The sequence below is a fragment of the Moschus berezovskii genome, chromosome 19 (assembly GCF_049115385.1).
Source record: "Moschus berezovskii isolate FMDL1 chromosome 19, NW_MosBer_1.0, whole genome shotgun sequence".
In the NCBI taxonomy this organism is placed as follows: domain Eukaryota; kingdom Metazoa; phylum Chordata; class Mammalia; order Artiodactyla; family Moschidae; genus Moschus; species Moschus berezovskii.
In genome coordinates this window covers 38,780,412-38,806,323 of record NC_142478.1, presented here as the reverse complement: position 1 = coordinate 38,806,323, position 25,912 = coordinate 38,780,412, and the positions used below count along the sequence as shown (strand labels likewise).

Below are 25,912 nucleotides of genomic sequence, written 5' to 3'. Positions count from 1 at the left end.
GTTATAACAAATACAGAAGTCTGTGTTTTATTGTTACAATTTACCTTAACCTGTAACCAGTTGTTGAATGAATTTATCTTCTAGTTATTGTTTGACAGGAAAGTGTTAAGAAAAATTCTGGGTTGAGGATTGGCAGTATGTGTTATGTTTGTGCTTCAGGAGTTGAAAAATGATAATACAGCATGCTGGACAGAGTTCAGGAAGGCTGTACACAGCAGGGATGGTTGTCAAAATGAATGTTCCCCACAACTAAAACAGAGACCTGAGTTTTTTAAAAATAGATAATCAGCCTATTACACGTTTTTAAAAAACTAAATGGCAAGTGTATATCACATGGGCAGTTTAATGTTTTAAAGTAACATCTTTCTAAGCTGCTTTTTAACAAAGCTCTCTAAGGTTGACTCTTTCTATATGTTGGGTCTTCTAAATCCTAGGAGATTTCCAAACTTTAAAAGTTGTCACCTTTTGTCTCATTAATGTATTTTGCAGTCTAATCACACTGGAGACCTTGACACTGGTTCTGCCTTAGTACTGACCATTGAAAGTACTCTCATCACTGCTTGTTCTTCAGAATCTCTAGTCAGTAAAGGGCATTTCAAAAACTTTTGTATCCGTTTTGCTGATGGCTTTGAGACGTCATGGGATGACTGGAAACCAGAAATTCGTGGGGACCTAGTGATGAATGCCTGTGAGTGTCTCTTATTTTCTGTATGAGCTTTATAATTTTTAAAAATTAAAAATAACCCCAAAGTTGTTAGTAAAACTAAAGGATGTTTATATATAGGAATTTATTGGACTTTGCAAAATAAAGACTGTTTCTAATTAAAGATACCAGAACATATTTGTGAAAAACTGCAGCTTTCAGTAGTTTGGGTAAGTAAACCAACTTGATATTCTTATTGATGGTGTAGCATTTGCTCACCCCCTGATTTTTCCTGTAATTGGTTTATGAATGACCAGGTAAAGTATCTTTGTTCTGTGGGAATCTTGAAAGAAAGTGATATATGTATAAGATCCAGGTCATTCTATAAAATAATACAGGATAACCAGGAACTTGAGCCATAAGTAAATCCACACTTCCAAATATGGAGTATACAGAGTATAACTTGGGTGAATTCCTCTGATTCCATAACGCTCAAGGTTGGGAATAACTGAAGCTGTGTTTAATATGCTATTTTGAAGATACAGGGGTTTGTTTTTATTTTAATATTTTAAACATTATAGCATATTTGATAAAGTATCATTAATCTTATAATGAAAAATTACATTTGAGAATTAAAGGTTGTAAATTAAAATTTCTCAGTTAATCTGCAGACCAAAATTAATACTTACTTTCCAGAAGATGATATGCTATTATTTAGCAATTTTCCCCTCTCCATTAGAAGAAAATCCCTCCAGTTGTGGGTTTTCTTTAGGTATTTGGAAGACTTTCCAGTGTTTTCATATCAAAGAATTAAAGTTTTGGTATTTAATTTCGGTAAAATTTTAGATGAAATTCCTGGTTTTGAATGCTTTGCATTTAGATAATTAATAGGTACAATACTAGGATGCCTTTGAAATACTTCAGGTTACTAAGACTTGCTGTCGAAGTACTCAGGCTTAATAACCAAAAGACCAAAAATAGCCTTCATTAGCGACCTTTGCAAATAATCACTTTACATGGTTGTTATATATATTTTAAAAAGTCACCATAACTGTCTTTTGTTTGTGTGTTTTTTTCCCCCTTAAAATAAATTTAAACCTATTGATTTTTATTAAGGTGATATTTTGTCATCATTGTAGTCATACTGGATAAAATATATTTGGAAGCAAAGAAAGAATACTGTTACCTTAACAGTTTAAACAAAGGGAAAATGAATAAGAAATATACATCTGACTCAAAATCAAAAACATTTTAAGAATATAAACAATAACTTAGCACTTCAGTGGACATTATACCAACAAAGTAGAACACTAACATGCTATAATAATTGTAAAAATCATAATTTATTTTGAGTTTTTGAGGTTATCAAATGAAACTTGTATTTGTAACATGCTTATTGTTGGGTGTCTTGGGAGGATGGCAAAGAAGGTGAGTACAGTAGTTGTTTTGTTGATAAAAAAGAATTCCAAATTGCAGAGTCCAAAAGACTGTTCTATATTGCAAATTTGCCAAGTAGTTTACTATTTTGTAGTTTTTATTAGTAATAAGTATACTTGCATGTAACTGATAATTTTTTTAAAGAGTCAAGTTTAGGGCAGAGAAATAAAAAGTAGGATTTTTTTTCAAAGATATTTAAAAGTCATTCCCTAGAAAAAAAGGTGACCCACTATAATTTCTTCTCTCGGCAATAACATTTGGAGGAAATTCAGTTAAAATTAGAAAGCACAATTTGTAGGAAGTGTTCCATAGACCATTTAAATAAATAGTAAATAGTAGACTCTTTTCATTAACATGTACTTAGAGAAGCTAAACTATTAGAAATTTGAAAAATTCCAGTCTTTCTGCTAACGCCTGGATAACAGCATTTGGTTGTCACAGCAAGTAAACTGCCATCCTGAATTCTGGTTGGTCCAACTCAGAGATGACAAGTACAATGGGAAAGAGCCCAGTTGGTTTCCTACTCCTCACTTTGAGAATTCAGATCTAAACCTAAGAATTTTAATGTTCCTTATCAATACACCATGGCTCTGTATTCTATGGATTTATATAATCTTTTTTTTTCACTTTTAGAAATTCTCTACCATTTCTTTGGATTGGAAGTCCTCAATGTTTTCTACCCTTTTTTAATGTACTAGCCTTAGTTATATTTCTCCAATTTCAAAGGATTTTGCTTTCATTCTAGCATGTTTAGATTTGCAAGGGTTGTTTGGGTTTTTTTTTTTTCTATTTTGCTCTGTTTTATGACATTAAAGGTGAATTAGGCAATGTGAGTTATAGAAATACTATATTTGGGGAGAGTATTAAACAATTTAGGCTTTATTTTCTTTAAAAGTTGTTTCATGGATGGTATGTCTCTACTTTTAAAACTGTTGATTTAATTAACATCTAAAAAAAAAGCTAAAGTTACCTGATTAAAACTAAGTAGTAGAAAATGCTTCAAAGTTAAAGTCAGATGTATTCTGAGGATAGACTGACATCACGGCAGTCAGTCTTTTTTTTTTTTTTTTTAATTCTCATAAAAAGGTCCTGTCAAAGTAAAAGACAGGGCTGATGAATCATGTATCAAAAAATCAGTTTTAAAGTATTGGCATTCTCAAAGTGCCATTTACTTATGATGGTACAAATTGTCACAGCATTAAGAAACTGGAGTTTTAAAGTTGGCCAGGTATTGGCCAACAGATGAGGAAACACACACAGAATATAAAGGTAAAGCTGCAGTTAAATTCTTTTTCTTTATTGAAGTATAGTTGATTTATAATCTATTAATTTCAGGTATATGCAGTTTAGTTCTTAAAATCAATAAGAATAAAATATTGTGAGATATGAAGTATATTTTGCAAGTCATCTAAGGTAGTCCTTTTCTTCTCCAGATTAGAAACTGAGATCTAGAGAGACTAGTAATCCTATTCATATTTAGATAATGATTTTTGAAAGAAAAATTCAGTTCAGTTCAGTTCAGTCGCTCAGTCGTGTCCGACTCTCCGCGACCCCATGAATCACAGCACGCCAGGCCTCCCTGTCCATCACCAACTCCCGGAGTACACTCAAACTCATGTCCACAGAGTCGGTGATGCCATCCAGCCATCTCATTCTCCGTCGTCCCCTTCTCCTCCCGCCCCCAACCTTTCCCAGCATCAGAGTCTTTTCCAGTGAGTCAACTCGTCGCATGAGGTGGCCAAAGTATTGCAGTTTCAGCTTTAGCATCAGTCCTTCCAATGAACACCCAGGATTGATCTCCTTTAGAATGAACTGGTTTATCTCCTTGCAGTATAAGGGACTCTCAAGAGTCTTCTCCAACACCACAGTTCAAAAGCATCGATTCTTCGGCGATCAGCCTTCTTCACAGTCCAACTCTCACATCCATACATGACCACGGGAAAAACCATTGCCTTGACTAGACGGACCTTGGTTGGCAAAGTAATGTCTCTGCTTTTTAATATACTATCAAGGTTGGTCATAACTTTCCTTCCAAGGAGCAAGTGTCTTTTAATTTCATGGCTGCAATCAGCATCTGCAGTGATTTTGGAGCCCAAAACAATAAAGTCTGACACTGTTTCCACTGTTTTTCCATCTATTTAGTATAATATTTAACCACAAGCATAATTTTGTTAACGATTATTTTGGGGTTGATTTTTGTGCAGGTGTAGTTCCAGATGGTACCTATGAAGTATGTTCCAGGACGACAGGACAAGCAGCTGCTGGTAAATTCACATTTGGTATTACTTTTGCTATATGTATCAGGTAGAATTCTGCTTTTTTAATCTATTTTTCGTGCCCTTGTATTAGAGGATCTTTTAACTAAAACTCATTCTGTTATTCCCTAATTTTTAAAAACTATTTTGCAATAATATTAGTATATTTTTATTTATTTAACAATTGATTAGACACCGTCAATGTATAACATAACTACAAAATGTTTTGGGAAAGGCAAAGATGAATAAGATACACTTTCTACTCTATAAATTTAAATTCTAGCAGTGTAGTTATGGCTCTGCAGTACAGCTATAAACTGTAATAAGTGATAAGCTCAATTAAATATTGATATAAAATTCCAACTGCTATTGAAATTTATAGGAGGCAGATAAAATTTCTAAATTACAAAGGATACTAGAATGAGAGAAAGCTTTATGGAAGAACTAGCATTTAAACAGGGACTTGAAAGATGGATAAAGTTGTTTCTTAGGCAAAAACGGAAAATATGAATAGGGAAAATTCAGGCAGAGAGAAAAATACCTGTTTTGTCAGAATGCAGGTTCCAGTTAGTGTCGTCCAAATTGGCTGGAATAGTTATGTGAAAATAAGATGGGAAAAATCTTAAACCCCAAAATAAGGAGTTTGGACTTGATCTGGTGGACAGTGAGAAAAGTACTGAATATTTTTGAGCAAGAAAGCAGAGGTGGCAGTATCAAAGGAATACTTTCATAGGTTAGTTAGGAGAAAATCTAGGAAACTGGTTAGGAGATACTATAGAAGTGATAACCTGTCTTGTCTCTGAGCTGATAGCATAGTGTACATTTTTATTATTTCGCTGGTATAAAATTAGGGTAAGTGAGAGATATTTATTTAAGAGCTCTTCAAATGTTGAGGAGATAACTATAGAAGTGATAACCTGTTTTATCTCTAAGATAATAGCATAGTGTAAATTTTTATTATTTTTCCTGGTATAAAATTAGGGTAAGTGAGAGATATTTATTTAACAGCTCTTCAAATGTTGAGGAGCAGTAGAAACTGATTAAGATTAGTAGATTTCCTTTTCTCCTTATTATTCCCTCTTATCCTCCCAAACGTAGTCCAAGTGCCCATCCTAAGTAAATTGTCCCAGAAAATAGCAAGGCCTGAAGTCCCCACTGACTGAAAAAGTTAGGAAATTTCCAGCAATAATGTTAGAAGAAAAATGTGATAACTGAAGTAAACATACATACTGGGAGGAAGAGCGCATAAAAGTCTTTGCCAGGACTCTCGCTTTTTAGTGAAAACAACACACTCAAACCAGCTTAACCAAAAGCAGGAACTTATTAAAGGAATTATTTGCAGATCACAGTTAAACTTAAGAATGGCTGTCTTAGTGAAGAGAAGGAACCAGGTCAATTCAAGTTAGTCTAGAGACAAGATTCCAGCTGTCACCAGGGCGCTTTCCATCTCTTATCTTTTCTTCATTCTGGCTGCCCACGTTTTCTTACTGCTGACGTCCCTACACGTGGCATGAAACACAGCTGCCAACAGCTCATGGACCTCATTTCCCCACCTTCAGTTACTCGAAAGTGACCATATTTTCTCAAGTCCAAGAGAGGATTCTTAGTTTTCCAACTTTGACCCTTACTTAGACTGATTATCTGATTATCTCTGGCTAATGAGGGGAGGTCATGCCAATCCTACTGTAGACACAGGAAGGTAGATGAATGTGGGGCTTGAGGAGGAGGGAATTCATAGGTCACATGGGGAAAGTAGAGTGCTGCACAGAGGAAACAGTAATTACACACTATACAACAGGCAAGTCAGTCCCATAGTCTCATGTTTCTGACAGAACTATGAGAGATATTAGTTATTACACAGGGCCATCATCCATTTTATTCCTTGAATGTAGAATTATTTAAATTTCTATACTTAAGACTTACCAAAAATGCCTCTTCTTTATTTAAACAGAAAGTAGTAGTGCTGGAACCTGGACACTTAACGTATTGTGGAAAATGTGTGGGATTGATGTCCACATGGATCCTAACATTGGAAAAAGACTGAATGCTCTGGGTAACACCCTTACAACCCTGACAGGAGAAGAAGACATAGATGACATTGCTGATCTAAATTCAGTGAATATAGCTGACTTGTCAGATGAGGACGAAGTTGACACTATGTCTCCCACTATCCATACTGTAAGTAAATTCACTGTTAGACTTTTTTAGGACTGGCTTTTTACCCTATGAAAGGGATATTATTAAATCATTGTTACTTATTATAGTTGCTAATTGTGAAGGAAGAAAGGGAGTGGTGGTTCTTTGTACCTACATTTATATAATTGTTTTTTATTTCATAATATTGTCTTTTAATTCAATTGCTTGTTTCATAATGACTGTCAGCCAGCTTATGCCTTAACCTACAGATTACACATTAACAATAAAAGCAAAGAGCAAGCAAATCTGGAGAGAGAATGTAGACTAGTGGTTGCCTAGGCCTGGGAGAGTTTAGGGGGTTTGGGAGAGGGGAGCGAAGAGACTGCTAATGTTATAAGGTTTTGTTTGGGAGGTGTGAAAATCTGATGATTGCACAGTTTTATGACTATTATTAAAACCATTGCACTATACATTTTAAATGGGTGACTTTTATGGCATGTGAATGATATCTCAATAATGATTTTAAAAAATGAAAGTCAAAAGCAAAGTGCACACACAAAATATACATTTTAAAAATGTGTATTTCCATGTATACTATACACATTTTGTCTGTAGTATCCAATTATTTGATCAGTAATTATTATTTATTAGTTAAAAAAAAGTTTCTCTCTGCTTTCATTCCAGTATTTTTTAAAAAATCTGAAACCTCTTTTAACTACTGTATCATGAATTAGTTTTGTTCTTGGAAAGAAAATTTAAAAAGTTAACGTTACTGTTTATCGTTTAGAGTTCAGATGGAAGTGCAGTGAGTGGAGATGGCCACAAGCTCACCTTTGGGCAGCGACTTGTAAATCACCTACTAGGCCTCAGGCCCCCCCATCAGCGCTATTCTGTTCCTGCAGAGTATCTATGTGACCCAGAGATGTGGGCCTCCCCTCAGTCTAGCCAGTCCCATTTGAAAGCATGCAGAGCTCACTCATGGGGAAACGTAGGTAGCAACTAGATTCCTTATGAAAATGAAGGGGTTTGAATCACTGGAGAATTCCAATCATCTTACTTAACATAGATCGCTTTGATTCCTGCATGCTTCTTTTGATTTAAGGTGCTATTTCTGTGATAAGATTTGCTTTGTGACCTGGGGGTGTTACTGACAGACACGCTTTTGATTTTTCAGGAAGCTGTTGATTATCGAAGACAAGGAGCATCTGGTAGCCAACCAGGAGAACTTAGAGGAAGAAAAATTATGAAGCGTATAGTAGATATCCGAGAATTGAATGAACAGGCCAAAGTAATAGATGATCTTAAGTATGTAAAATGATTTTTAATTCAGTATAATATTCCCTAGTAATAGAACCATGAAATTTTAAATGAGAAGGGAACTGGATTGGACCTGGTACAACCCCCTTTCATTAGTAAATGAGATCACCGAGGTCCAGAGAAGTTCAGTAATTTGTCTGAGATCATACATTCATTAGTAATACAGCTGAAAACATTAGTCTAATGCTTATCACAGCTCCCCATTTCTGAGCATTTTAAGACTGACTTTATGTTGCATATATGCATCTCTACATGTCTATTTACATGTATCTTTACGTATGTATATATGTGTGAGTGTTTTGCTAGCAATATTTTTGGAATACGAATTTTTGAAGAGAGGAAGCAAGTTTAGAATTGATTAAGTACTTATTGTGAATCTGGCATCTTATCTCAATTTAATCCTCTCAACATTTCTGCAAGATTAGGTGGCATTATCCAAACTTTATAGATAAGAAAATTGGTTCAGGGAGATTTAAAAATCAGAATTTGAACTTGTCTTTGTCTGAATTCAAACTTCATACTTTTTTTTGTTTGCCTGTTATAGCAGGTCACTAGAACTGAAGTGAGTCTAGGGCAAGTCAAGAGCAGGGAGTAGGTGGTACTAACTTTTTTATCTGTTGCCTACTATAAATGGCAACCCACTCCAGTTGTTCTTGCCTGGAGAATCCCAGGGACTGGGGAGCCTGGTGGGCTGCCGTCTATGGGGTCGCACAGAGTCGGACACGACTGAAGTGACTTAGCAGCAGCAGCAGCAGCAGCAGGTCATACTTGTTCTGTAAAGGCTAAATATTCTTCTTGCCAACCTTCATAATTTTGTTTCCCCCCAAGGTGGTAGTCATACTTCAGCTTTTCTAATCTTTGCACACCTGTGTCTGTGGGTTTTTTTTTTTATTCAAGGATATAACAGAAATGTATGCAATATATAGTGAAAGTTATTCTCTAAAACTTTTCTGTAAAATCAGTTACAATGATTCATATTTTCTTGTCGACTTATATTACAGTTTGAGTTTTGTAATCAGGGGAAAAAATGACTTGTAGCAAAGTATACTTCCTCTAAAATCTTTTCTGAAACTTACAATTATAGATAAAAATTATACATACAGATGTTATTCTGCAGAGCGGTTCCATAGCTTTCGTAAGATTATTAAAGAGACTTCTTGATGTAGAAACAGATAAGAACCATTTCCTAAAACATTAAAGACAGTTTTTCCTTTTTTTCTTTTCTACAGTTTGCCAGGTATGGGTATTAACATTATGGAGGGTTTTGGCCTGTCCATGCATAACCTTTGATATTCTGATAAGTTAAAGAATCAAAAAGGAGCAAGTAAAACTCATTCTTTCTTTGTTAACTCTTTACACTAACTGCCATATTTGTTTTGCATCCAGAAAATTAGGTGCAAGTGAAGGAACTATAAACCAGGAAATTCAACGTTATCAACAGTTAGAATCTGTTGCTGTGAATGATATTAGAAGAGATGTTCGTAAAAAGTTACGGAGGTCCAGTATGAGAGTGAGTAAACAAAGAGGATTTTATTAAATTATACTATTTAAAAAATGCTTTTATTTTATGAAAGTTATGATGATACTTACGTTGTTCTCTTTCCGTCTCCATTGCTGGATATAACACTTGATTTTTATATCTCATGTCTATTATGTACTAAGCACTGTTTAAAGCACTTTACACTCAACAACCTATTAAATCTTTATATCAACCCTATGTGTTAGCTTATATCATTGAATATTTTCCCCATTTTAAAGATGAGGAAACTGAGGCACAGAGAACTCAAGTAATTTCACCAAGGTTACACAGCCAGTAATCCCAATGGAGCCAAGACTCAAACCCAAACAGTGGGATTCTACAGGTTATGCCCTTAGCCACTGCCTATCATAAAGTCATACTCTCTTTTTTGACTCTAGGTCAAATGTGAAATCTTAAAATGTCCATTCTATCCCATCCCATTTTCCACAGCTGACTTTACTCTTGGCCACTACATACTCTCGGCACTTTATTCTTACCTTTATTATTTGCATGTTTAGTTGCCCTTACTAGAGTTTGAGTCTCTTAAAGGACAAGTTATTTATCTTTGACCCTACCATCTACCACATTCTCAGATTTAGCCTAGTTGCTGAACAACTGAAATAAATATAGTAGAAAATAATTATAAAACTTATTCAAGTAGAAGTAGGCTGCTTTGGGTCAAGGTGGTCTTCATAGTAGAAAAACTAATATTTTAAAATCTAGTCCGCAGAAGCCTCCATTTTTCTAACCAGAATAAGGTTTTGACTACCATCCTAATACATAAGAACTGATTAAATCAGAGCTGCTAAGGTTAGAGGAAGCAGGGAAGGCTTCAGGCATCCTTAGTTCACTGGCTTAAGCTGTCTTTTCTTGGTCACCACCAGAGTCCCAGACAACCTCATTTGAATACTGTTCTAATATTTTAAATTTAGGGATAAAATTCAACTTAATATTTCATCACTGGCTTCTGATGGTACTAAATGGACAGTGATGATCAGTAATATATAACTTTAAAATTTATGACACTGTGTACTTCACAGTCATGTGACATAGTGTTAATATTGTTTGCATACTATTTATAAGTTAGTTTATACTTGGCAATTAACTTTAAAAAAACTAGGTAGAGAGGATTAGGGAAATTATTGAAATTACATCTATGTTCTTAACATTTGTCAAATTTGTCAATACCCTTTTAATTCCACTCAATTCCCTTTTAATCCTCTTGCTTTCTTATCTCCATTATTAGGCTTTTTAATATCCAATCTCTCCAAACTATAAATCTGAAGAAGAAGGATTTAGAGACAAGGAGGGTGTTCCAGTCACCACTTCCTTTTCTTTTCTGTAATTAAGAGCTCTCTTGGTGGGGTAGTACTTGAAATGATTAGTGTCACTCTCTCCCTCACCTTTCTCCCAGAGTCTTTCTTTTCAATTCTCATTTTCTTTTCTTACTGTTTTCTTTTTTTCCCTTGATTTCTGTACCTCTCAGCCTTGCTCCTAATCTTTCCTCTTAGGCCAGCTAATGGCTCTTACTTTCCTTGTAAGAGGAACTGATGTTTGGACTAAAGAGTAGCTGATTGCTGCTGCACTTTGATCCATCTCTGTTAAGTGACATTTAAAGTCACAATTTAAGATAACTTCTTATTGATCTGAAGGAGACTAACTTGTTAACTAGCAGAAAATTTTATCTGAAGTCAGATATTATAACAATTAAAGTCACCGTATTTCTTTCCCCTTTCATTAGGCTGCTTCTCTAAAGGATAAGTGGGGTTTGGGTTACAAACCAAGTTACAGCAGATCGAAGAGCATTTCAGCTTCTGGAAGACCACCTCTTAAGCGAATGGAAAGGGCAAGGTAATATATTTCAATCGATGAAACAAGTAATAAAATTGCTGACTCTTTTGCCAAAGTTCACTGCTTATTTATTTATTGTGTTCTAATTGGGCAAATTATAAAATTAAGGTAGCAAATGGATGCTATCAATATAAGAAGTTTGAGGAATTGTCTCATTTAAATACACTTTTATATTATAGAAGTCATTGTGTACTTTTTAGTAATGAAGTACATTGCCATTTAGACAAATTTATGTGTAAACTTATAGACCATCCAAAGAAATGAATATTTGCATATTAGTAACTGTAGCTTTAAATATGTCACTGTAGAAAAGGTTCTTGGAAAAGAACCTTTAACATACAGAAAAATGTAAATATTATATATTATAGAAAAATATACAGAAAAATAGTTTTACTAGTAAAAGAACACTATAGGGACTTCCCTGGTGGTCCAGTGGTTAAGACTTTGCCTTCCAATGCAGGGGGTGGAGGTTCAGTCCCTGGTCAGGGAACTAAGATCCCACATGCCTTGTAGCCAAAAAATCAAAACCTAAAACAACAGAAGCAATATTGTAACAAATTCAATAAAGATTTTGGTCCACATCTCACACGCACACACACACAAAGAAACCTTAAAAACACTATACAATAAGTATAAATTATTTTTCATAAGTTTGGTTTTAGAATATCTTGTGTTAATCAAAGCAATGAATTTTGTTTTATGCGATGCTAAAGATTAAGGAGCACCAAAAGTTCAATCCTTGGATAAAGTAAATATTTAGAAATAAAGTGATAATGTCATTAATCAGACTTTTATAAAAGTAAAGGGTTTTTTTAAGAATATTAATGTTTAATAACCTTATATTTTACTTACAGTTCTCGAGTAGGAGAAACTGAGGAGCTCCCAGAAATCCGTGTGGATGCAGCATCTCCTGGACCCAGAGTCACTTTCAATATCCAAGATACAGTAAGAGACAGACTATTTGTTGGTGATACACAGTGCTAAAGAATCTTTAGTAATTACTAAATTAAATGAGTTACTCAGCTTAGAAATACTAATTCCTACAAGTGGAAGTATGGATTGTGATGGTTAAGGTGTCTGTACTTTAACAAATAGGGCACTGCCCGAATGCTATCATTTGAGAGCCATACTGCAAGTATTAGTGTTTTGTGTATAGAATAGTCTCCACTCTGCTTGCTGATAGGTAGAAACATTTGTTGAATAATTTCTTTCAAGTTCAGTTCCACATTAAACTAGGTATTTTACACAAATGTAAATGTATATGTTTTTATTTTATTGTTTATGTACTTTAGCTCAGAATATATAGAAATAATATCAGAAACTAGTAGTAAAAACGTCGAAGTTATATTATAATTTTATAGCATGTTAAAATTTATGTTAAAATGTTTGTTCTTTTTTTGTTTACTTTTAAAACATTGGTTTTTTACTTTTCATAAATTTATATAAATTTTCTTATTTATATAAGAAATTTAATTTATTTATATAAATTTTCTTATTATTTTAATTAAGTTGAAAAAAACAGTATGGGGAAGTGCACCACAATCCAGCTGTCCTGGGGAAGGGTATTTTCAGGTACTTTTTAAGAACAACATAAGTTTTCCTTTAAAATTAATTAACCACTCTGAAAATCTGCTTTCAAAATGTCTTCCTCTCATTTCATACTAAACTCAGATCTTGAAAATATTTTACATAAAGCTTTAAAATGATTGGTTGAATTCTTTTTTATCATGTATATTTCATAAATTCTTGCATGAATATATTTTAGTTCTATACTTATCATTTAATAGTAATTATTTAATCTCAAAAATTAAAGGACTAAATCAGTCCAAATTAATGAAATCATAAACCAAAAACTGCTATATATTAGTTATTTGCTAATCTCTAAGTGAATCTCTTTTTCCCTACATTCATCTATAAAAAGAATCTTTTAAAAAAATGAGTTACCTAATTCAAACCTATCTCAGAATAACAATCATTGAAGTTACTTATTGAGTTACTGATACAAAAAAGCATGTATAAAAGTAATCTATTAAAAATTATGTTCAAAACAGTATGGAAAATGTGCTACACAATTATAAGTTAAATCAACACCTTTAAAAACCACATGTTTTCCCTAAATATAGTTATAAGAGTAAAATTTAATTTTAAAATTGTATTTGTATACTAGGTGTATAAATCTTTGTCTAGAAATTTTCCACCAAGTTATATTTAAAAATTGGAACTTACTCCACATTTGTTTTGTTTCACTTCCTCCACTCTTTTAAGATAGCCTCAATATATATCCCATCCGTTCCATTCCGTCGCTCAGTCGTGTCCGACTCTATGCGACCCCATGGAAGCCTACCAGGCTTCTCCGTCCATGAGATTCTCCAGGCAAGAATACTGGAGTGGGTTACCATTTCCTTCTCCAGGGGATCTTCCCGACCCAGGAATCAAATCCGGGTCTCCTGCATTGGAGGCAGATGCTTTAACCTCTGAGCCACCAGGGAAGCCCATATATCCCATAGTTCCACTGAATTTAGTCAAGCTGAATTGTTTTAGAATTATTCGGTTGTAATAGAGTAAGCTTGACAGACGTGTCCTTTTTTCTAAAACTGAACCTGGAAATAAATCATTTATAGTGAATTGAATAGATTCTTCTAATTGATTTTTCACCTGTCCAACATTTTTTAAATCAAGAAAATTGACATGTAACATTATTTTCAGGTGTACAGCATGATTATTTGATATATGTATATCCTGTGAAATGACTGATTTATTCTTAAAGGCATTAATATTTGAATTGATTCAAGTCCTGTTTCTAAATTGTGTATGCTGTTTATAAAAAATAGTATATAAAAATAATAAGTTACAAAAGCATTAAGCATGGTTAAATAGAAAGTGAAAGTTTAAAGCAGCTCAGTTGTGTCCGACTCTTTGCAACCCCATGATTATACGGTCCATGGAATTCTTCAGGTTTGAATACTAGAGTCAGTAGCCTTTCCCTTCTCTAGGGGATCTTCCCCACCCAGGGATTGAACCCAGGTCTCCCACATTGCAGGCAGATTCTTTACCAGCTGAGCCACAAGGGAAGCCCAGTTAAATAGAAAATAAATATAAAGCAAAGGCATATTTATCTACATAAACTCTTAGCACAGCTTTAAAGAATCAAAGATATTCTTATAAAATATGACTTACTTATTTACTAAATGATGTTTTGAAGAAAAGCTATAAAGAAAATCTAGATTCTGCAAATGTTTGAAATTCTGATTGTAGGATTTCACTATGCATCTAATTGTAGTATCAATAAATTTACCTTGCACATTATATATTTCAAAGGCTTGTCACATTCTCAAAGGATATGTAAGCAACTCTCAAAACTTGGAATCAAAATTAGGACATAGAAGTTTGGGTTTTGTTTTTTTTTTTGCCTACTTAAATGAAATGGCCTCATGGTATAGTCCTCAGGGAACAACATTACATTTATGCAAACTATTCACCTTAAAATATAGGATTCTTACATTTGATTGGCTGACATGCTTAATTATGTAACTATTTACACATCTTTCTTCAGCCCTTTAGGACCCATTTTAAAAAGATGTATCCACAAAAAGTATTCTAGAAGCACAAAGTGCATTCTGTACTAACACCTGCATGCTCTTCCACCACTAATTGCTCTCTTGACCTTCTAATTTAAGGTTGATCACATTGTTTCCTCTTGTCTCCATACCATGATTAACTATTCTTTAAAGAATTACAGTATGTACTAATTAACATGATGCTGTATGCTTACATAAAGTAAAATTTCACTCTGATTTTCAGTGTGTCAATGGTATGACTTTCTGTGGTTTGAACTTCTTCCTTTCTTGTTTTGTATGCCATTTCATATGTTCACAGAGCTGACTTTTCAGTTCAGAGTGAGGAAATCCAATTTTGAGATTTTAAATACTTAAACATGTATTTTTTCTTTTTCTAACTTGAAAAGAGGTTTGTAATATGAACCTGATTCATGTTTTCTCTCTTTACATTCAGTTTCCAGAGGAGACAGAGTTGGACCTCTTGTCAGTAACCATTGAAGGTCCTTCACATTACTCATCAAATAGTGAAGGATCATATTCCGTGTTTAGTTCTCCCAAAACTCCAGGAGGCTTTTCACCAGGCATTTCTTTCCAGTCTGAAGAGGGTCGACGGGATGACAGTTTGTCGTCTACCAGTGAAGATTCTGAGAAAGATGAAAAGGATGACGACCACGAGAGGGAAAGGTTTTATATTTACAGGAAACCCTCGTGAGTAGTAGCCTTTTTGTTTTAAGATCCTTAGGCAGTACCTTAGAGCCGAGCTTAAAACATTATATAACTGTTAATGTTTACAGAAAAACAAAGAAATCTTACTGTGCCTAGCCAGAGTGAGACTGAGACATATCCATGATTTACTAATATAATCTAGCTCCATATGGCATTATTGTTTTCTTTCCCCATTTTTTAAAAATAAAATCTGGAAAGTAGCACTTAAATTTTACAGTTTGTGAAATGAAATCTCCTCCAAAATGTAGAATGTAGGTCATATTCTGATATTCAGACTCTTTATTAGCCAGTGATTGTGCCTGTATCCCAAGTGCTTAGCACATTGCCTGGAACATAATAATTCCTCAGTACATAACTGTTGAATAAAGTGTGACTCCATTAAATTTAGGAAACACCTCAGTTAGTAAGAGCTATCTGGGTAATCTGTGTGAATTTATAAAATAGTAAAATTTATTTACAGACTTTATTTCCAAAGTTATTTGGCTCAAACAGTAAAGAATCTGCCTGCAATGCAGGAGACCTGGGTTCAATCCCTGGGTCAGGAAAATCCCCTGGAGGATGGCATGACAACCCACTCCAGTATTCTTGCCTGGAGAATCCCATGGACAGAGGATCCTGGCAGGCTACAGTCCATGGGGTCACAGAGTCGGACACAACTGAGCAACTAACACTTTCATTGCTCACATAGCATGTTGGAAAACAGTTTGCTGAAAACTCTTCCCATTTTACTACGATATAATGACCAGCTGTTTTTTCTCTAGACATACATCTCGTAAAAAAGCAACAGGCTTTGCTGCTGTTCATCAGCTATTTACAGAACGCTGGCCAACAGCCCCAGCCAACAGAAGTCTTAGTGGCACAGCTACAGAGAGAAATATTGACTTTGAACTTGATATTCGAGTTGAAATTGATAGTGGAAAATGTGTGCTCCACCCAACCACACTTCTACAAGAACATGATGATATAAGCTTGAGAAGGTAAGATATTGGTCAGAAAGGGGTACATACAACTTCATTTGTTAGGAATACTATTTATATATCACTAATCATAACAAACATTTCTCCTCACATACCAAAATGCAGATTTAAAGAGTATTTTTAATCATAGTTGGAATGTTTGAGTGTTCATTTGTATAACATTCTATTTCTTTAAGCAAATGTATATTTTTTGGTGATTAGAAATGGATGACTGATTTAGAGTCTGCAAATTTGTTAATTTAAACAGTTTTATCTTTGGAATTCTCCAAGTATGAATTTCTCACTTAGTCCCCCTATCCTTTTATACACATTTCTGTTTCAAAGAATGGTACAGTACTCAAAGGTGTCTTGTTATTGAGAGTTTGATGAATTCATAAAGAAATAAGAAAGATTGGGAAACAGTTGAACAAAGAGGCCTCAGTAAACTGGAACGTTGCTCAGGCTGTAACTGTAGCTTAACCACATTTCCATCATTGAAGAAATAGTTATATAAACAGGCCTAAAGTTAGATTAGTTTTTCTTTGAATTTCTGTTTTGCTTTTCCTTCCTAATCTAAAAAAAATTAGAGAAAATAATAATATTAATAATCTAGTGGATGAGTAAGAAATGGGTGGAAATGCAGGTAAAACACGTAGGAAGAATGCTGACAATTATTGAAGCCTGGAGATGGGCCCATGGGGGTTCATTCTACCATTCCGTTTACATTTGTATGTTTGTAATTTTCTACTATAAAAGATTTTTAAATGTCTCATTATCTAATGAAGATTTTTATACAATGAGATGACAAAAAGGCCGTATAACCAGTTAAAGTCTTAGAAGTGTAATAGTGATGATAAAAAGAATGTTAATTTATTTTTGGTTGAACTGCAATAAGCCAAAATAAACTGCTGGTATTCAGCTGTATTTACCTACATAAAGAGTAGTTTCATTTGGTTCAGCCTTCATTTGGAAGAGTTGTGACCTCAGGAAAGGACAAAGGTAACTGCCCTGTATAGTTTTGGAACATAGAACATAAACCTCATCCATGCAAGGATTAGCCAGTTTAGCTAGAGATAATGACAAGCCTCATTTTTCAACTTTATTTATAGAAATTTGACTTTAAACAACATAAGAGATGTCTTTCAAAAAGATTAACAAAAAAACACATTTTTTTCTTTTTACAGGAGTTATGACAGAAGTTCCAGGAGTTTAGATCAAGAATCTCCTTCCAAAAAGAAGAAGTTTCAAACTAATTATGCTTCTACCACCCATTTAATGACTGGCAAGAAAGTGCCATCATCTCTACAAACAAAGCCCAGTGACTTAGAAACAACAGTATTTTATATTCCTGGAGTTGATGTAAAGGTAAAAACCTAAATATCTAGGATAAGAAATTAGATTATTAATAGCCAGTTGTTTTTTTTTTCCTAAGTCACTTCAGCCGTGTCTGACTCTGTGTGATCCCATAGATGGAAGCTCACCAGGCTCCCCTTATTAGTAGCCAGGTTTATTTTCTATCATATATATTCTTCCTTCACTGCTGCTGCTAAGTCGCGTCAGTTGTGTCCAACACTATTAAAATGAGACTTTCTGAAGTTTTCTCTAATGTAGCTGTATTCTGAACATGAGACCTTCTAAATTGCACATTGCCCCATGTGCATGAAATTTTCCATGAAATTTTGACAGGAAGAAGTTAATTTTCTTTTTTAAACATTGATATTCATGTTTGCAAAACATTGCCTAGTGCAACTTTTTTAGATTCTAGAATTATACATTCCTAGAATGTTAAGCTAGAAAGAATTTAAAATAGTATCTGGGATGACCTCTTTTCACTTTAAAAATGAAAAAAAGCTAATAAGGAATTTGTTAGAATCACAAAGCTAACTTGTAAAATCTTCTGGTTCCTGGATCAGTGTTCTTTCTGCCATGTTTTGGTACATTTGTTTTCCTCATGTGCATAATTTTAATTTTGGAAGTTTATTTGTTTCAATACAGTTGCATTACAATTCCAAGACTCTAAAGACCGAATCACCTAATGCCTCCAGAGGATCTTCCTTGCCACGAACACTCTCTAAAGAGTCCAAGCTGTATGGTATGAAAGATAGTGCAACATCTCCTCCTTCTCCTCCTTTACCTTGCACTGTCCAGAGCAAGACTAACACCTTACTTCCTCCCCAACCCCCACCTATTCCCTCAGGTATTTAAGGAAAATATACTTTAATTTTTTTCATAAATTAATTTTAAGTCTTCACCTACTTGCTCTAGTAAGACTTTCAAATTCACATGTTTAAGAAAAAAGGACTTAGACTTGCCTATAATGATTGTACAAAATTCATGTATGAAAGTGTAAGCTAATTCCTTTTGCCTAGTTTTCAAATTGCTATTACCTTAGAATATCAGTTTTTACTTATTTTTTAGATCTATGTATATTTAGAAAGTCTTATATAGTTCAAATTTGGGAGCTTATGATCTAGATGGAAACATCACACTTATATATTTAAGACAGGATACATTGAACTTAAACCATATTTATTATCTATTATTCCATAACAAATTACCCCAAACTTAGTGGCTTATAATCTTAGACATAGTTTTTGTGGATCAGAAATTCAGAAGCAGTTGGGCTGGGTGCATCTAACTTCACAGTTTTCTATGAAGTTGCAGTCAGGATGTTGGCTAGGGATACAGTCATCCAAATGCTTGATTGGTTCTATAAAATTTGCTTCCATCATATCCCATTCACATGGCTGACAAGCTGGTGCTTTAGTTTCTCCCCACATGACTGGGCTGTTTGAGTGTTCTCATGACACGGCAGCTGACTTTCCCTCAAAAGGAGTGATCCAAAAGAACACATGGCTGAAGCTGCAATGTCTTCTAAGCCTTAGTCTCAGAAGTCACACACCATCATTTCCACAATATCTTAATGATCATATAGGTGACCCTATATAGGGAGGGAACTACAAAAGAGCATGAATACCAGAAGGAAAGGACCATTGGAAGTTATTTTGGAATCTGGCTACTATACCACATGATTAATACCTTATATATATAATAGAATTTCCAAAAATGGGAATATTGGGTTGGACAAGAATTAGTGAAAAAGCTTTATTTGAGAGTTAGAACTTGATACATAAATTTTTCAAGATAGTCAGTAATCATAATAATGCCTAATATTTTTATATCACTTTTAAATTGACAAGACATGTATATGTCCATTAAGTACGGGACAGGTATTATTATCCCCATTTTATATATGAAGAAAGTTAAAGCTCATAAAAGTTGAATTTCTTTCCTAGGTTTACAAACTAATACATGGTAGACTTGGAAACCTTAGCCAAAGTTATCTAAATCTTAGCTGTTATATGATTCTGTTGACATGGAAATATTTAGTCAGGTAGAAGGAAGGAGAGATGCAGGCCATATAAGGAGGCATGTAAATATTTACCAGGTAAGAACAGCAAGAACCTAAGAAAGTATAAAAACTGATGTTTTTCCTCACTTGCCACAAATTATCATTAGTCAGAGTTCTCTGTATTGTCTTAAGTGGACAAGTAATACTAAATGAGAGACTAAATGCTAAAATACTAATGAGAGAGTCAGCAAAGTATAAATTTGAAAAACTGAACCAAAATTTGTGACCTAGAGCAAGTAGGAGTAACTGTTATATTTATATACATCATTGATCATCTCCGTATTCTAACAATAAGATTTCTATCAACCTATTTTTATTGCATTCTTGTATGGTTTTAAGTATAAGGTGCTTCACCTGATTAAACTCATATAATTCTAATTTCTCACAAAATTATGTTTTCTGGAAGCTATTAAATTCATCTCACGTCTGTACATGTTCTAGCCAAAGGAAAAGGAAGTGGAGGAGTAAAAACAGCCAAGTTATATGCCTGGGTAGCACTTCAGTCATTGCCAGAAGAAATGGTAATCAGTCCCTGCCTATTAGACTTTCTGGAAAAGGCTCTGGAAACTATCCCAATTACACCAATTGAAAGGAACTATACAAGTGAGTGTCCTCTTAAATATTTAATTTCCCATCACATGTATTTTGGGGTCCTGTTACTAGAAGGATTTTGTAATGCTCTTATATATTACCGTATAATACATTCAATGGTAAAGGAATTATAGAACTGAAAAAGAACTTGAGAGACCATCTAGTCTAGGTGGGATTTATGATTCCTCCATGGCTATAGCTACTTAATGACAAAATTAACATCCTCAGTCTTCTGTTTGAAGAAGGAAATGGCAACCCACTATAATATTCTTTCCTGGGAAATCCCATGGATAGGGGAACCTGGCAGGTTGCAGAAAATGCATTCACAAAAGTTGGACATGACTTAGCAACTAAACAACAACAGTTCCTATATTAGCGTGACTCATTCAAGCTAGTTTTAGAAAAGGCAGAGAAACCAGAGATCAAATTGCCAACATCCACTGGATCATCGAAAAAGCAAGAGAGTTCGAGAAAAACATCTATTTCTGTTCTATTGACTATGCCAAAGCCTTTGACTGTGTGGATCACAATAAACTCTGGAAAATTCTGAAAGAGATGGGAATACCACACCACCTGACCTGCCTCTTAAGAAACCTGTATACAAGTCAGGAAGCAACAGTTAGAACTGGACATGGAACAACAGACTAATTCCAAATAGGAAAAGCAGTACGTCAAGGCTATATATTGTCACCCTGCTTATTTAACTTATATGCAGAGTACATCATGAAAAATGCTGGGCTGGCAGAAGCACAAGCTGGAATCAGGATTGCCGAGAGAAATATCAATAACCTCAGATTTGCAGAGGACACCACCCTGATGGCAGAAAGTGAAGAAGAACCAAAGAGCCTCTTGATGAAAGTGAAAGAGGAGAGTGAAAAAGTTAGCTTAAAGCTCAACATTCAGAAAACTAAGATCATGGCAAATAGATGGGGGAACAGTGGAAACACTGGCTGACTTTATTTTTCTGGGCTCCAAAATCACTGCGGATGGTGATTGCAGCCATGAAATTAAAAGACGCTTGCTCCTTGAAAGGAAAGTTATGACAGCATATTAAAAAGCAGAGACATAACTTTGCCAACAAAGATCCATCTAGTCAAGGCTATGGTTTTTCCAGTGGTCATGTATGAATGTGAGAGTTGGACTATAAAGAAAGCTGAGCGCTGAAGAATTGATACTTTTGAATTGTGGTGTTGGAGGAGACTCTTGAGAGTCCCTTAGACTGCAAGGAGATCCAACCAGTCCATCCTAAAGATCAGTCTTGGGTGTTCATTGGAGGGACTCATGTTGAAGCTGAAACTCCAATACTTTGGCCACCTGATGTGAAGAGCTGACTCATTTGAAAAGACCCTGATGCTGGGAAAGATTGAGGGCCGGAGGAGAAGGGGGCGACAGAGAATGATATGGTTGGATGGCAATACCAACACAATGGACATGGGTTTGGGTGGACTCCGGGAGTTGGTGATGGACAGGGAGGCCTGGCGTGCTGCGGTTCATGGGGTCGCAAAGAGTTGGACACAGCTAAGCAACTGAACTGAACTTGGACTGGAAATACTCCTTGAGGACAATGGCAAAATTATCGTTTTCTTTGTATGTTATTTGGTATAGCAGCGGGAATCAAGAGTTTGAAGGAATGAGTAACAGGTTTGAACAGGGAAAGATGTAATGAATAATGGGCTACAGAAGCCAATGTTGCTGTGCATTCATACCCCTGGTCTCAGGACTAGCAAAAGAGAAAAAGATCTTTTAATAAATAGATTGCCTGTACCCTAATAGTAAAACTTTAAATATTTTAACAGCTGTCAGCTCTCAAGATGAAGATATGGGACATTTTGAAATACCAGATCCTATGGAAGAATCAACAACATCACTAGTATCATCTTCAACATCTGCTTACTCTTCCTTCCCTGTAGATGTTGTGGTTTATGTACGAGTTCAGGTAATATACTTCATCTATTCCTTTTTATTTTAAGAAAAAAAATTTTTTAAGTTTATTTCAACATTTACAATATTAATTCCTTTTAAAGTTTTTTTAAGGTTCCTGGACCTTTAGTATGTCTATGATGGCCTAGAGGTTGCCTGAACCTCTGAAAAGTATATGTACAATTTTATGTGTTATTTGTCTGCTAAGGAAGTTCATATCTTTTGAGTGTTCAAAATTGAGATCTCATTCTTTTGTGGCAAAGGTAAAAATTGGAAGTTAATTTTAGCACATTATGCCTTTTTAAAATTATATCATGGCATCTGTATTTCTTGTCATTATGGATATTTGTGGGCAGACATAAAGTGAAATTGAGATATAAAGTCACAATAGTACCTTTTATAGATTGTTCTAAGGGTTATGTATTTAATAATTTTATTCTAAAATTCAGTCCTGTTTCAGGCCTGTAGGAGTATAGCTACCCCTCTGATATTGTGGGTTAAGTTCCAGACCGCCACTATAATAAAGCAAATATTGAAGTGAAGCAAGTTACGTTTTTTTTTTTATTTCCCAGTGCATATAAAAATTGTTTACACTATCCTATATTCTATTAAGTATGTAATAGTATTATGTCTAAAATAAAACAATACCTACCTTAAGTAAAAAAGAATGCAACTAGAAAAACTATACCATTAGACTTGCTCAAGGAAGGTTGCCAAAAACTATCATTTTGTAAAAAAAAAAAAAAAACAACATCTACAAAGCACAGTGAAATGAGGTATGATATATTAGCATCCAATTGAGTCTGTTTATTAAGGAGGGTTTAACTTGTATCCAAACTTCAAGGTTTAGTTTACTTTCAATTAAAACTTTATGATCAGTCTCAAGAATAAAAGAAACACTAATGATCATCTCTTCAGATTAATTTCTACAAAAGCAATTTGGCCAAAAGAATTTCAGTCTGATCTTCTGGAGTTTTGCACTAGTTTTTTTGAAGATCTGATGAAAACATGTAATAAGTGAGGCATTGAGACTTCGTAAAACTTCAGTTATAAATGCAATAATAGCCTTTTAAAATTTCAGCATAAAGAAATTACTTCCTTTAAAATACTTCATAATGAACAACGTAGACATAAACATATTTAATGTTCTGAATTATCTAAATGTCTACATATTTACTGTTTCAGTTCAGTCGCTCAATCATGTCCAACTCTTTGCGACCCCATGAATCACAGCACGCCAGGCCTTCCTGTCCATGAGTTTACTCAAACTCATGCCATCAAGTCGGTGATGCCATCCAGCCATCTCATTCTCTGTTGTCCCCTTCTCCTCCTGCCCCCAGTCCCTCCCAGCATCAGAATCTTTTCCAGTGAGTCAACTTGTCGCATGAGGTGGCCAGAGTATTGTAGTTTCAGCTTTAGCATCAGTCCTTCCAATGAACACCCAGGATTGATCTCCTTTAGAATGGACTGGTTGGATCTCCTTTCTGTACAAGGGACTCTCAAGAGTCTTCTCCAGCACCACAGTTCAAAAGCATCAATTCTTCGGTGATCAGCTTTCTTCACAGTCCAACTCTCACATCCATACATGACCACTGGAAAAACCATAACCTTGACTAGACAGACCTTGGTTGGCAAAGTAATGTCTCTGCTTTTTAATATGCTATCTAGGTTGGTCATAACTTTCCTTCCAAGGAGTAAGCATCTTTTAATTTCATGGCTCTAATTACCATCTGCAGTGATTTTGGAGCCCAAAAAATAAAGTCTGACACTGTTTCCACATCTATTTCCCATGAAGTGATGGGACCAGATGCCATGATCTTTGTTTTCTGAATGTTGAGCTTCAAGCCAACCTTTTCACTCTCCTCTTTCATCAAGAGGCTTTTGAGTTCCTCTTCACTTTCTGCCATAAGGGTGGTGTCATCTGCATATCTGAGGTTGTTGATATTTCTCCCAGCAATCTTGATTCCAGCTTGTGCTTCTTCCAGCCCAGCATTCTTCATAATGTACTCTGCATATAAGTTAAATAAGCAGGGTGACAATATACAGCCTTGACATACTCCTTTTCCTATTTGGAACCAGTCTGTTGTTCCATGTACAGTTCTAACTGTTGCTTCCTGACCTGCATACAGGTTTCTCAAGAGGCAGGTCAGGTGGTCTGGTATTCCCATCTCTTTCAGAATGTTCCACAGTTTATTGTGATCCACACAGTCAGAGGCTTTGGTATAGTCAATGACGCAGAAATAGATGTTTTTCTGGAACTCTCTTGTTTTCTCCATGATCCAGCGGATGCTGGCAATTTGATCTCTGGTGCCTCTGCCTTAGAATTTCAAATATTTAGTTTTAAAAATGATATGATTTTGTTAATGCATTTTGGTTCATGTATCATGTTTCTGTTTGAAAAAGGTAGGGCATTAAACTCAAAATAATAAATTTGATATATGTAGACTGAGATGGAAACTGAATGTAATTTCTGGAGTCCAATAGAAAAAATTTTAATCACCTAGTTCTGGAAACTTTTTTCTTTGTCTTTCTGTACTTTTCAGCCCTCACAGATCAAGTTTAGCTGTTTACCAGTGTCAAGAGTAGAATGCATGCTAAAGCTGCCATCCCTGGATTTGGTGTTTTCTTCAAACCGAGGAGAACTGGAGACTTTAGGGGCTGCGTATCCTGCAGAGACCTTATCCCCTGGAGGTAGTGCTCCTCCAACCGGAACAAAAACCTCCTCGAGCAAAACTGGAGTACCAGGTGTGGAAACATTCTTTTATTAGCGTAAAAAGCCAAGTACTATTTTAATAGTAATTAATAAGCATTTCCAAATAAATACATTTGGAAAAGGAGAATATTTGAGAATTAGGGTATTTATAGAAAAAATCTATAGTGGATCAAAGTTTTGAGTGTATTTCATTAAACCCAAGGAATGGTAGTTGCATAGCGTTTTGTTGTCCATTGATGTGCATATTACATTTACTGTGAAGTGTGAATGAAATGTGTTCAAGTACTTTTGAATGTTTTATTTTATGCTGTAGTTTTACGTTATGAGTGATCATTGTTGCAAATGGTAAGTAAGAGCTGCTATTATCTTGCAAGGATTTCTTATCACACTGAATTAAAAGTATATCAAATTGTGTGTATATGTATAAAAATTTTTAGTGGTAAAATTTTGTTATTTAACTCAAATGTCTGTTTCATGAGAGGTTTAGGTATTAAAGTAGAATTGACGATTTCCTGATAAGATAGTCATTTTCAGTGTCACTTCTGCCCTGAAAATCATCTGGAGATCACAAATGCAAGTAGTAAAGATTTTATGGGACATTTTTAAAAAGAAAGACCAGAGTGAGTGAAAATGTAAAAGAACTGATAAGAGAACTATAATAAGACAGTTTAACAGTTCTACCCCTAAAGCAGATATTGGAATATTCACTTTTTTCTTAATATCAAAATGTCATAAATTAACACAAATTATTATAGCAGTATATATGCACTATGCTAGGAATATATAATGAAAGGAATATAAAATGAGCAGCTATTTTTATGCCCACGTTTCTTTTAGAAAATGATAAAGTGAAGTAGCACCTCTTATGTTATCATAATA

General features: G+C 34.7%; 1 protein-coding gene across 10 annotated transcripts in view; it reads left to right on the top strand.

Moving 5' to 3' along the window:
- The window catches only part of BLTP1 (bridge-like lipid transfer protein family member 1), a 211,177-nt gene that overhangs the window by 162,112 nt on the left and 23,153 nt on the right, over nucleotides 1-25,912 (top strand). For 6 of the 10 annotated variants that reach the window (XR_016035322.1, XM_055405582.2, XM_055405581.2 and 3 more), the window contains 16 exons: nucleotides 490-688; nucleotides 4,285-4,344; nucleotides 6,287-6,513; nucleotides 7,259-7,459; nucleotides 7,646-7,776; nucleotides 9,175-9,298; nucleotides 11,049-11,158; nucleotides 12,013-12,103; nucleotides 12,668-12,730; nucleotides 15,170-15,423; nucleotides 16,203-16,418; nucleotides 17,582-17,762; nucleotides 18,393-18,594; nucleotides 20,251-20,412; nucleotides 22,197-22,336; nucleotides 24,864-25,065. Coding sequence is in view for 9 of the 10 variants with exons in the window: in XM_055405582.2 (XP_055261557.2) it covers nucleotides 490-688; nucleotides 4,285-4,344; nucleotides 6,287-6,513; nucleotides 7,259-7,459; nucleotides 7,646-7,776; nucleotides 9,175-9,298; nucleotides 11,049-11,158; nucleotides 12,013-12,103; nucleotides 12,668-12,730; nucleotides 15,170-15,423; nucleotides 16,203-16,418; nucleotides 17,582-17,762; nucleotides 18,393-18,594; nucleotides 20,251-20,412; nucleotides 22,197-22,336; nucleotides 24,864-25,065 (2,563 nt within the window). In the remaining variant the exon portion in view is untranslated. The remainder of the gene's footprint in view (nucleotides 1-489; nucleotides 689-4,284; nucleotides 4,345-6,286; nucleotides 6,514-7,258; nucleotides 7,460-7,645; nucleotides 7,777-9,174; nucleotides 9,299-11,048; nucleotides 11,159-12,012; nucleotides 12,104-12,667; nucleotides 12,731-15,169; nucleotides 15,424-16,202; nucleotides 16,419-17,581; nucleotides 17,763-18,392; nucleotides 18,595-20,250; nucleotides 20,413-22,196; nucleotides 22,337-24,863; nucleotides 25,066-25,912) is intronic. The other 4 variants (XM_055405586.2, XM_055405585.2, XM_055405589.2 and 1 more) reach the window with 4 other exon arrangements.